The following is an 11,177-nucleotide window of genomic DNA, read 5'->3' as shown; positions in this document are numbered from 1 at the left end:
GATGGAAGCAGCAAGTGGAATTCTGAAGTGCACAGGGCTCTGCTCAGATCATCAGAGAGTGCTTCACAGTGCAAATCGATAATGATTCAAAGCATACTGCAAAAGCAACCCAAGAAGTCTGTAGGTCTTAGATTTCAGGCAGGCTGCAAAGGTTTTCATCCGAAGATGAAAAACATATACTAGTTTAGAATATACTAGGCTAGAAATACTTCTGAGCTTTTGTAAAATAAAGGACTATGCATAAAAACGATTATACTTCTTAAAGAGTTGATACAATACTTTTGCTTTCTGTGGACGTTTGATTTCTGAAACTAATTGTGGTGGACGAAAAGAACTAGGACACAGGAAACAAAACGAATCGTGTACCTTCGCCTGTTAACGTTGACCTCCTTGTTACCAATAAAAAGACGAGGCGTGTTTTTAAACCTGTAACGCCCGAAACATGAAATAACTGCCAGAAAATACGAATTTGTTAAAACCGGAGTGTTTATTATTTATTACATTTGAAAATTTACATTCATTATGTAGAGGTCTCAAAAACTGTGTTACAATTTACATGTAAAAAAAAAAAATACACGAGTCTTACAAAACTCATTTAGAAATAGAATAAATTAAAAAGAAAAAAATTCCCCGCTCGCGTGGAAGGCTGTGTGTAGAGGGTCTGTATTGTTGGTTCAGTTATGCCACTTATTATATCGTTGCCTTGAAGATCTGAGACGAATAACCTGGATTTTCAAAGAAACACACACAAATATATATATATATGTACGTACGTACGAGATACATTGAGGGAATTATGCTGGAAACAAGACTGTCAGCTTTGACTGTAGGAAGAAATACCATCAGAGTTAAACAGGAAATGCAGTGCAGAGAAAGAGGGTGTTTGCCTACATTTTCTCAACAACATGAACCACATCAACCAAACTGTTGCATGGGTGCACATTATTAACTGGAGGAAGGCAGTGACATTACTGACTAACAGGAAATGGGGTTTTCACACTAACTGGGTTATTTACGTAGTATTTAGAATATTAGAGGTAACGTCAACAGTGACATTAAGCCATTACTCTAATTATCTCTGTAATGTCTGTCCTCTACTAAAAGATATGCTCCCGGACTTCTTCATTAGTTAGTTTGATTTTTGTACTAAATGAAATCAGGCATTATTAGTTTCTTCTTCACTCACCTCTTTTCACTCGCATGTTTATACACCACTCCACATTTAATCATTAGTCATTATCAAACTTCCCTGGCTTTGTGAGCCTGGTTTTGTGGTTTTGTGGTTTCTTCCTGTTAAAGGGGAATTTTTCCTTCTGATTCTCATGAAGTACTTGCTCTTTACCTTGCAATAAAGGTAAAGAGCTCTAAATATAGATATAGATATACTCTAAATCTGTATACTACCATGCTTTTAAATCAAACAGTCAAGATTGAAGTGGCGCCTTCTATGTTAAATTCAAGGGGTTTAACAAAAGCATTGTATTAACTGATTAGGGATTAATTATTTTTATAGATAATCTCCCATTTTCAGAGGCTCAAAATTAATTGCACAACTGGCACAAGTTTCATGTACAGGTGAGCTCTGTTCCCCTGATATTTCATTGCAAAATGAAGCAGACCTAACATCTAAAGCAGATTTAAAGTGTTGAATTTATGTTTATAGAGTTTTTCACTGTAATTTAAAATCTGAGTTCCAAAGAGATGTCAGAGCAGGGAGGCCATCATTAGGCCTCTGACTAAATTAAAATAAAAAAGACAGCAAAAAAAGTAAGAAAAGGACAAAACGGAAAAATCTGGTACATTCTTAAGAAGAATGACAATGAAGACAACTAAAGTAAAAAAAATCGCAGAATCGTTTTCTAGGTAAGATAAGCAACTTCACATGAACTAAGTGAATAACACTCTTGAGAATGTAGGCGTATTATTGTTAAAGTCTACAGCTGCCAGTGGAGCCAGGGTGTTTATTGATGACGTAACTGGTAAGTGTACGTAGCTACACTCTCCCCTCAGAATCAGCCAAATGCTGCAAAACTGATTCACTGTGGTCCACAGTGACAATGGATAAAAACCCAACATATACAAAAAAAGTACCCCCAAGAGTTTTTTAATGCAAAGAAATTGGATATTACTCAAGAGCCGAGTCAGTCACCTGATTAAATACACCTGTCATTAAATACAAAACCAAACCCCAAAAGACTCGCAGAGAGCAGCAACTGAAGGCGGCTTGTGTAAAGGCCACGCAGAGCATTTACTGCAGATGACGGCGAGTGGAAAGACAAGGATTTAGTGATGTGGCTTCTATACTACTGTCAGTCGTTGACTACAAAAAATTGTTCATCCAATAATTAGAGGAATTCCTTATATTTGACATTGTTATTTTGCATCATGATTTGTGAGCCTCTGGAAATGGGGTATTAGGAAACAGCTAAACCCTTTGAATTGAACCTGAAAGCCTTCACTTTAACCACATCTTGAACTTTTCTAGGGCTGGTAAATAAAAGTAAGGACACTTAAAAACATATCTGAGTTTCGAAGTTAAAAAGTTGAATTTCTTCTTTACTTGTCTCTGTGTTTTTTCCACACAGTTCTAGTTTCAGCCTTATCTGTTTTTACCTACATATGTTTCCACCAGATGTGTTTCTAGGTCCCTAAAACCACAACGTTTTCAGACAGAATGCGTGAATGTTTCTTGATAAAAACTGATAAGACATAGATGTTTTAATTGTTTTGCTCCCTCAGCTCAGGCTACACATCCTACTTTAAATATCAGTTTACATGGAAGAAATTTTAGCTTCACCGCTGATTCTGTTTTGAAACCAGAAAAGACTGTGATGTTTGATTTTTGCAAGTGCGTTGAAAATCAAGTTTTATCCCTTTTCTATCTGTTTTAATTAAACTTAGCTAACTTAACCAATAGTTCCTTTCTAAACTGTCTATGATGATTTTTTGAAAGGCAACAATTTATGGTAGCAATCATGAGCCTGTAAATTACAGTTGGAGTCCTGTGTAATTCTCTGTTTGCTTTCGTTTCACTTTGTTTACTTTACATTTGGAAACTGTCTTCTCAATAAAAAAGACAGTATTAGTCATTCTGGTAGGCACTGCAAGACCAAAATGTGGTCAATTTTAGGGGCAAGGGGTCAAGTTGCTGACTGTGACCTAGGAAATGGGGGGAAATTAATAACTTTATTTTTATTATTTATGAAGGAGCAGGGATGTATGCACCAACAAAACACTGTTTTTTTTTTTTTTTAAACTACCAACAACGGTTGTTCTTTTCCCCAAAAATCAAAAGCCACATTACTGGAAACACTGAGGAAAATCCCCCAAATGAACAATGTGAAACGGTTTAATGTGTCATTAAGAGGTCATGAACAAATGTTTCTGGTTCATCTGTTACTTAGAAGACTTAGCAACTGTCAAATTATTAAGTGGCTGTGACTTTAGAAGTCATCTTTGAATCTATTTACCCCATGGTGTCTGTGATCAGGCGCTAGTGAAATAGGCTTAAAACTGTTTAAGTATCTGAAGTGCTGCGTGTACCAAAATATCCCCTAAATGTTTTGATTAATTTCTCCTCTGTGTGCAGAAAAATAAAAGACTATATTTACCCAGATGACGATTAGAGACAGAACTATTTTGGCCAGGGCCACTGCCGCATAGCCAGCTATGCTCCACGTGACCGGCAGGTCCAGGAGTTGTTTCGGGCATGGCGGACTGGTCGGAGTTGTCATTGTTGTGTTCAAATAATTCAGTGTTGTCAGCGGAGCTGTGGGCACGCACTCTGTATTTAGACGACATAAAATAAAAAATCACTATAGCACAAAGTGAGGTTATTTACATATCAGTTTGAACTGATTTCAAATTACTTCCTGAAAAACTGTGATATCAGTTATGCAGAATTTCTGCATTTGGGTTACAAATGTGGTTTAATTAAACATTTTCCCATTAGAAATTTGTTTGCTTGAATTAATAAAAGAGCCTGGATGGAAAATATGCTCTTTAAATGTCACAGTGGAAATGGAAAAAATGTGATTTCTGGAGATGCTTTTCCTGCCTTTTGATGTGGCATCATGACAGTTTGCAGAGGTAAGGCGGGGGTTAAATTATGTAAGACTGTTAGATAGATTTAACTTCCTGAGACTTGTGTGAGAATTATATGATGCACTGGCTTTGATGCCACTTACACTTACAGGTCTGCTCAGTGGTGTTTTATACTTTGTTAAGCAATGATGACTTTATTGTGTTATAAAATCATTGTCCCATATGAGGACATATTTGTATATATATTTTACAGTATATTTAGGTTTATCATATACAGTTTCATTAACACCTCACTGTACATTTATCAATAAATAAATTTAAATTAGCAAACATTTGTTCAATATTCACATTTCCTGATAAACCTTTAACATTCTGTATATCCTACAGAGCTTTAATTGCCCTGTACGAAGACGATGCTTTGCCATAATAAACTCGTTAATCATAAAGTCTGACTCTGTCTCTCAGGATCAACAAATATGTCAATACATTGTCTAGGCTCATATGTAGCTCAGTTCCAATGCGCTACCTGAGGTAGCGAAAACTCATATTTCTGCCAGCGATATTAAATTGAAAGCTTACCATTAACGATCAGGCTGACTTTGTAATTCTGGTTTTGACCCCCTACATTTGCGCTGATGGTACACTCGTAATCGCCTGAATCGGCAGGTGAAACCTTACGCAGAAGTAGATTCTGCTTCTCCCCAAATGTGACCTCACGAGAAAAGTTGTAGTACACTGGATCCTCACCATTACCCCTCCTGATAATGCCATGTTTATTCCCATTGTTTACCTGTTAAATAACAAACACAAGCAGTTTTGATGTTTACAAAATTTGCATCTACAAAATACAATCTACACTTTTAAGCCTGAAGTAAATGACTAACCTTGTACCATGCCACAGAGAGGAAACTGCTGTCCTTTTCAGAAACTGGACACTCAAGTAAGACATCTTCATTGCAGCTTTTTTCGATATCGATTTTACTCTGGCTCGCATAATGCAACAGCAACAGCTGAGATAAACAAACCACGGCGTTCAGAGAGAAGAGAGCTACAGTTTGAATATTTGGAAGCACCTGCAAAAAGTTTTGATGATGCTCTAAAATTCAGATTTAACTCACCTTGATGACCAATGTCAGCCTGCACATCTTTTACAAGTCAATCAACACTTAAGTTCACTGTAACAAGTGTTTCTCATTTTCCTTGAAAGTGAGTCATAGTTTACCAGTTTCCTGTAAAAGGGGCTTTTTAAGCCGAGCATGTTGATGGGAGGTATTTACTGAGTGGAAAAGCACGCCCCCATGTGGTGCAGTGTGTGTACCACAGTCTTTGCTGCCTTCCTGATTTCTTATTTTTTGCACATTTGTCACACTAAAATGTTTTAGATCATAAAACAAAATTAATATCAGACAGAGATAACCTCAGTAAATACAGTTCATTTATTGAAGAAAAGAGGCTGTCCAAAAATTTTGCCCTTTATGAAAAAGCACACATGGTTTTTTCCACTCTCGTTAAATCGTAGATTAACTGTTTTTTAGAAAAGCTGAGTTCAGTTTCAGTAGCCATGTCCAGGTATGATTAATGAGAGAACTGCTGACTCAAGGAAAAGGAAAAAGCTGCACATCACGCCACCATCTGAAGAAACTCAAGAACATATATGAAACAAAGTCATTGATGTCTATCAGTCTCAATGCCACTTATAAGGCTTTGAGACTTCAGTGAACCATGCAGAGAGCCATGACTAATAGATGGAGAAAACTTTGATAAGTGGTAAGCCTTCCTATGAGTGGCCAGAACTAAAGAACTGCTTGAACCCTGAATTCTGCTCTCTACCAGGAAAAACGTGTCCAGCTGACTGTTTGCACCCTGAAACTCACGCACACCTGGATCATGCAGTAGGACAATGATCCAACACACACCAGCACAAAAAAAATAATAAATGAATAAATAAAACGAAGGTTCTGAAGTGGCCCAAGTCTGGACTTAAAACCTATTAAGTTGTTTTGGCATAACCTTAAACAGGCCGTTCATGCTCAAAAACCTCCCAGGTGGATAATTTAAAGCAATTCTTTAAAGTGTGGGTCAAAATGTCTCCACAGTGATGTGAAAGACTCATTGCCAATTATCACAAAAGCTTGATTGGAGTTCTCTGCTGCCAAGAGTGGCACAACCAGCTAGGGGGCAATTACTTTTTCAGATAGGACCAGGCCAGTTCAAAACCTGCATTTTGTACTTAATTGTTTTATCTCTGTGTAACATTAAAATGTGTTTGACTGATTTTATGGTCACTGAAAGCGACTGCATTTATGAAGGCAGAGTCCAAAGCATGTCCTGCAAGGTGAATGGGGCCAAGCACATTCACACTCGGTATCGCTGTCTGTTAAAGTCCAGACAATGATAATGCTGCCTCACTTAATAGTCAAAGATAAAAAAGTCCTGAAAGTCTAAGATAAAAAGTGCAGCAGACACAAGTGGATGATATGTTAAAATATACAAAGGGTTAAGTCATCCAATTTTGGTTTTCACCATCTGAATGGAGTTTAAAGAGATCATCTGAGATAAAAATGAATTTTTAAAAATAGCAGCAGCACCACCTCCTCGGCCAGAAATCTGAACAGCACCGAAAAAAGAGCAGCGTCGGGGACAAGGTTGTAAAAATTGTGAGACTTTGTTCTCACGCTGTCCTGCGTCAGAGATAAATATAAAGTCCAGCTTCTCATGTCAGATCAAGTCATTTTAGAATAAAATACATTTTTGATGATGCAATTTTTAAGAAAATACCAGGTGTATAATTTGAGGCAATGTGGGGCATTTTTATGTCAAGTTTAGCAGATTTATTGATTTCACCCCTACCACCACTTCCCCTGCCAGTGGCGGACTCCCTCAGACATCGGTGCGTTGGTGGTTCTTTGTGTCTGGGGATGGGTGTCCGGGTACACACCGGCTCACTCCTTGGCGGCCGCTTATCAGGGCCTGGAGCCTGGGACTCGCTCGGGCCACTTCGGAGGTGGGGTGCCCCCGGCCTCTCGGCCTGGGGCTCGGTCACTCAGGCACAGCTGGCTGCCGGCGGAGCTCACGGGCGCGTCACTGCAACTCCCCCTGGCTTCTGCTCCGCGGCTGCTGGGTGAGCCCTCATCTGGGACTCTCCTCAGCTCTTTCTGGGACAGTGGCGCGGCTGCCCCTCTGTTAGTCTTCCTTGGTCTCTTGTGTTCTGGGGGCCTCTGGATGTCTGGAGTTTTGATCTCCTCCATACCTGCTTCATGCCCTGGAGGACGGGGCTGTGGCCCCCCCACACCCTCTAGCAGATCATTACATGAAGAAACCTTTTAAAAACAAGCGCGTCCATGCTCACAGGTGTACACACGGGTGATCACACCCACAAACTACACCCTTTTTGGCTCCTACCTCAAAGCACACTGTGTTCTGTTGATCTTATGTGCTGCACAATAATGTTTAATATTTAGTATTTACTGTCATATTCCCATTTATCATTGTGATGTTGTTTATTCTACTCTTGTTCTCTTCTGCTTGTTTTCTTTTTTCTTTCTCAACAGGTGATCCAGGTGATCGATATATGCATTTTTTTTTCTTTTCTTTTTTTTTTTTTTTCCTGCCCGTTCTGTTGGTTTTTGTTTTTTGCCCTTCTCCCCCGTCCCTCTTCTCAGCTGTTTCTCTTTCCCTCTTTCTTTCTCCCCTTCTTTCCCCCAGTCAAGTCTGTCTCGTATTCAACAAGTGAAAATAAAATAAACAATAAAAGGTGAATCAAATGGACCATTATGGCAAGGCTGGGATGGTCAATTTGGTAAAGTAAATCCGTTGGGCATCTTTCTTTGCCTTTAGACAACAATTCTGATGGCAAAAGAGCCAAACGGGACAGGCAAAAAAAAAAAAAAAAAAGAAAAAAAAAAGATTTATTGATCTCTATTTATCTAGTAGACGTAAAACGACAGGAGTTGCTCCAAAGTGTTTTCTAGTTAAGCCAGATGTGTTCATCCATGTCTCAGAAAACTGACATGAAAAATATTAGGTCCAGGTCAGAAAAATTAGGACAATGCAGGAGTGCATAAAAACAAGCACTCTATGTGAAGGTACCAGATGGCAATAATTCTGGCTGGAAAAAGATGTTCAGTCATAAAGCAGTGGTAAAATGTCTGATTTGACTACTGTTAACACTTTCCTGTTGAGTTTATGAGTTGTCAAACACAAGTAATTAGCCAAAGACTTTATTCATTTTGTTTTGTTTCATTTTAGTAAGAAATCTAGCTGCTGCAGGCCAGGTGTCTCCCCTGCTGGTTGTTTAAAAAAAGAAAGATTTAGGGTACTCCTGCTCGGCTTCATGTTTCAGACGCAGAAGCCATGATAATCTTTTATACTTTCCATGATTCACACTTTGCTGCAGCTAACTACCATGTAAGATCCTTTCTTGTTTCCTTTCACTGTTTGTCTTTAAACACTTTGAAACGCGGACACAAGGATTTGTGGTTGACCAGCTTTCCCACCTGAAAACACAGCAAACAATAATACAATAAGACAAAGGAAACCAATTTATGAGCATTATATGTGTAATTACAACATTCACAGTACAAAACATAAAAAGGTTTGGTGCATAACTTGTTGGACAAAGGGACAGTTTTTGTCAATTTGCCTTTAGACACCACTAAAGGTGATCTTAAATCAGCTTTGATTCATAAAGTTTTTATTTTAAAAATGTATTAAAGCATAAAAGTATTAGAATTGAGGTAAGTAAAAAAGGCTGTCACATGAAAAAAATGAGATAAACCTGTCAGAGAGACAGAGAGCAAGAACTAGGACTACTAGGAGTAGCCAAAATAAATGAATGGGCCGGTCAGCTCAGCAACCCCAAAAAACCTGAAAGACCACAGAATCAAGAGACGCCTTCATGAATGGAATTACTGAGTATTTACGGTGAGGTCCAAACCAGTTGTTAAACTCAAGAACTGGAAGGCCAAATTACAGAAGAGTCTGCACAGTTCAGAAATAAAACGAAACAACAACAAAAACTTTGGAAAAATGAAAAAAAAGAGGATCTTTATCAGAATGATGGAGATAAAAAAGTACAGTATGAAGAAGAAGAAAAAAAGCTCATGATCTGAAACATGCCACATATAGGCAATGTTATAGCAGAGGCATATATGGCTGCCAGTAGAACCAGGTCACTAGTGTTTTACTGGTGATGCAACTGCTGATAGGAGTAGCAGAATGAATTCACAGGGCTGTACTGCTCAGATCCAGCCAAATGCTACAAAACTGACCAGACAGCTCTGCACAATGCAAATGGGGAAAGACCCAAAGTATACTCCAAAAACAACCCAGGAATCAAGGTAACATATCTCAACCCAACTGAGCATGCTTTTTAGTTATTAAATACAGATTAAATCCACAAAGAACTACAAACAAGCAGCAGCTGAAGGTTACTGCAGTAAAAGCTGAGCAGAGCATCTCAACGAACAGAGCATTTTATCATGTCAGTGGTTCTAGACTTCAGACTTCTGACTGCAGCGTTCAAAACAATGCTCATATGTAAAATGTTGTCTGTCCAGTTAACCTTGAGCCTCTGAAAATGGGGGAACTATATATAAAAATGGGTGTGATACTTAAACAGGTAATGCAAGATTTTTTATATAAAATGTTTTAATGTTGAAAATCTGCACTTCAATCACATATTGGTTGTTCGCTTTAAAATCCACTGCGGTGGTGCACAGAGGCAAAATTACAAAAATTGTCTTTGTCTAACAATCGTGGCCTTAACTGTAAAAGATGTGTGCAGGACCTAATGTCTTGATTCTCAGTACAGCTGCACCTTGAGAAAAATGTATCACTGACCAGAGGGAAGAATGCAAAACATGTTAGATATGAAACAGATCTTAAGTCTGTCAGTAAGATCTTTCTCCCACAGACAGATTGTCTCACATTAATCACACACACACACACTCTTATGAGTCTGGCTCATCCTGTTGTTTTTAACACAGGGAACTCCCCATTGTCTTCCTTGAAGCATATTATTTGTACGCGTCGCTCTTGTTGACAAAGGAGGTCGATATATGGTTATTAATAGCAGGCTCGCTTTATGGAAAAGGGAAGCGTGAGGTCTTTGGATTCCACCATCTGCATTAAACAATACCTCATTCAGCAGCAGCTGGCAAAGGGACATAGACATTTACTGATGTTAAGGCAGAACATTGGTGGAAATGAGGGTTTTCAATTTTTTTTCTTTCTTTTTTTTTGGCCACTTCCTATTGGACACCATTAAGTGCAGCTGCGAGCGGTTTCAGATCTGTGACAGGGAATAATCCCAGCATGAGAAATAAATAGCTTATACAAAAACATGCTACTCCACATTTCTTAAATATCTCTGCGCTGCAGATGTGCTGATATTCCTGTGCTGGATTAAGAAAAGCGTCATAACCAAGCTCAAGGGAGTCTTAAAGTTCATGCAAACTATGTGTTATAAGGAAATAGTGCAGTCATAAAAGTCAGTGACAAAAACTTGTAAGATTCATCGAAGTTGTGATTCTCTGAAGGTTTAATTGCTGGTGTAAATGTGAGTGAATGAATGTATGGTGTGTGTGTGTGTGTGTCTGATTCTGCCTCTTAGTCCTGTTGTTAAAGGGTGTTGCACGCCACAGTAAATCCCAGAGGTTGTTAGCACGCCCAGCTGCTTGTGCAGGTCTCCATGTTTCTGTCAGCGAGGTTGTTCACTGCAAACTCTTTCGCCTCTGATTGAGGAAATCCTCTGACTGTTTGCTCTGTTTGCTGAAATGAAACATCCCAATGGTTCCGCCATCTCTCCCACAGGCCCTGTACACAGAGACTTTCCCATGAAGACCACGCATGTTTACTAGGGTTTGACAGATATATAGCTCTTTGATGGGCCATAACAGTACCGGTGATCCTGTGCTAGCAGGGGGTCACGCTATAGACTGATCTAATACCCCTTTAATTTATTCCACGATAACATTGTTCCTGAAACAGTAATTAAGAAAGAGAAAGACACTTAAAACCAATCATATTATTCTTAGTTCAATTCATTTTATTGTCCAACAGGAGGGAAAACACTGAAACATAAACACAATAAAACACAGCAGGACAACCGAATACATATTACAAAACAAGGT

General features: G+C 38.7%; 1 protein-coding gene across 2 annotated transcripts; it reads right to left on the bottom strand.

Moving 5' to 3' along the window:
• Positions 1–468: 468 nt before the first annotated feature.
• Positions 469–5,293, bottom strand: LOC120719231. 2 transcript variants are annotated; one of them, XM_040008270.1, is made up of 5 exons: positions 5,163–5,293; positions 4,929–5,054; positions 4,624–4,834; positions 3,612–3,784; positions 469–725 (listed from the first exon to the last, which is right to left on the bottom strand). In XM_040008270.1, the coding sequence occupies exons 1-5, from the start codon at positions 5,187–5,189 to the stop codon at positions 675–677; spliced, it is 588 nt and encodes a 195-aa protein (XP_039864204.1). In that variant the 5' UTR covers positions 5,190–5,293; the 3' UTR covers positions 469–674. The 2 variants fall into 2 exon arrangements, with proteins under 2 accessions (XP_039864204.1, XP_039864203.1); XM_040008269.1 differs by having other exon boundaries at positions 469–3,784.
• Positions 5,294–11,177: the final 5,884 nt, after the last annotated feature.

This window comes from Simochromis diagramma, unplaced genomic scaffold (genome assembly GCF_900408965.1).
Source record: "Simochromis diagramma unplaced genomic scaffold, fSimDia1.1 OVJJ01000545.1, whole genome shotgun sequence".
In the NCBI taxonomy this organism is placed as follows: Eukaryota; Metazoa; Chordata; class Actinopteri; order Cichliformes; family Cichlidae; genus Simochromis; species Simochromis diagramma.
Note: the sequence above shows the minus strand (reverse complement) of the source record. Positions and strands in the feature narration are given on the sequence as shown.

Excerpts from the sequence above, each read along its gene's own strand:
- LOC120719231 (XM_040008269.1), bottom strand. The coding sequence starts at position 5,189 with ATGTGCAGGCTGACATTGGTCATCAAG. Across the intron at positions 4,835-4,928 it reads TCTCTGTGGCATGGTACAAG|GTAAACAATGGGAATAAACA; the intron begins GTTAGTCATTTA and ends GTTATTTAACAG. Across the intron at positions 3,785-4,623 it reads AGTCAGCCTGATCGTTAATG|AGTGCGTGCCCACAGCTCCG; the intron begins GTAAGCTTTCAA and ends GTCTAAATACAG.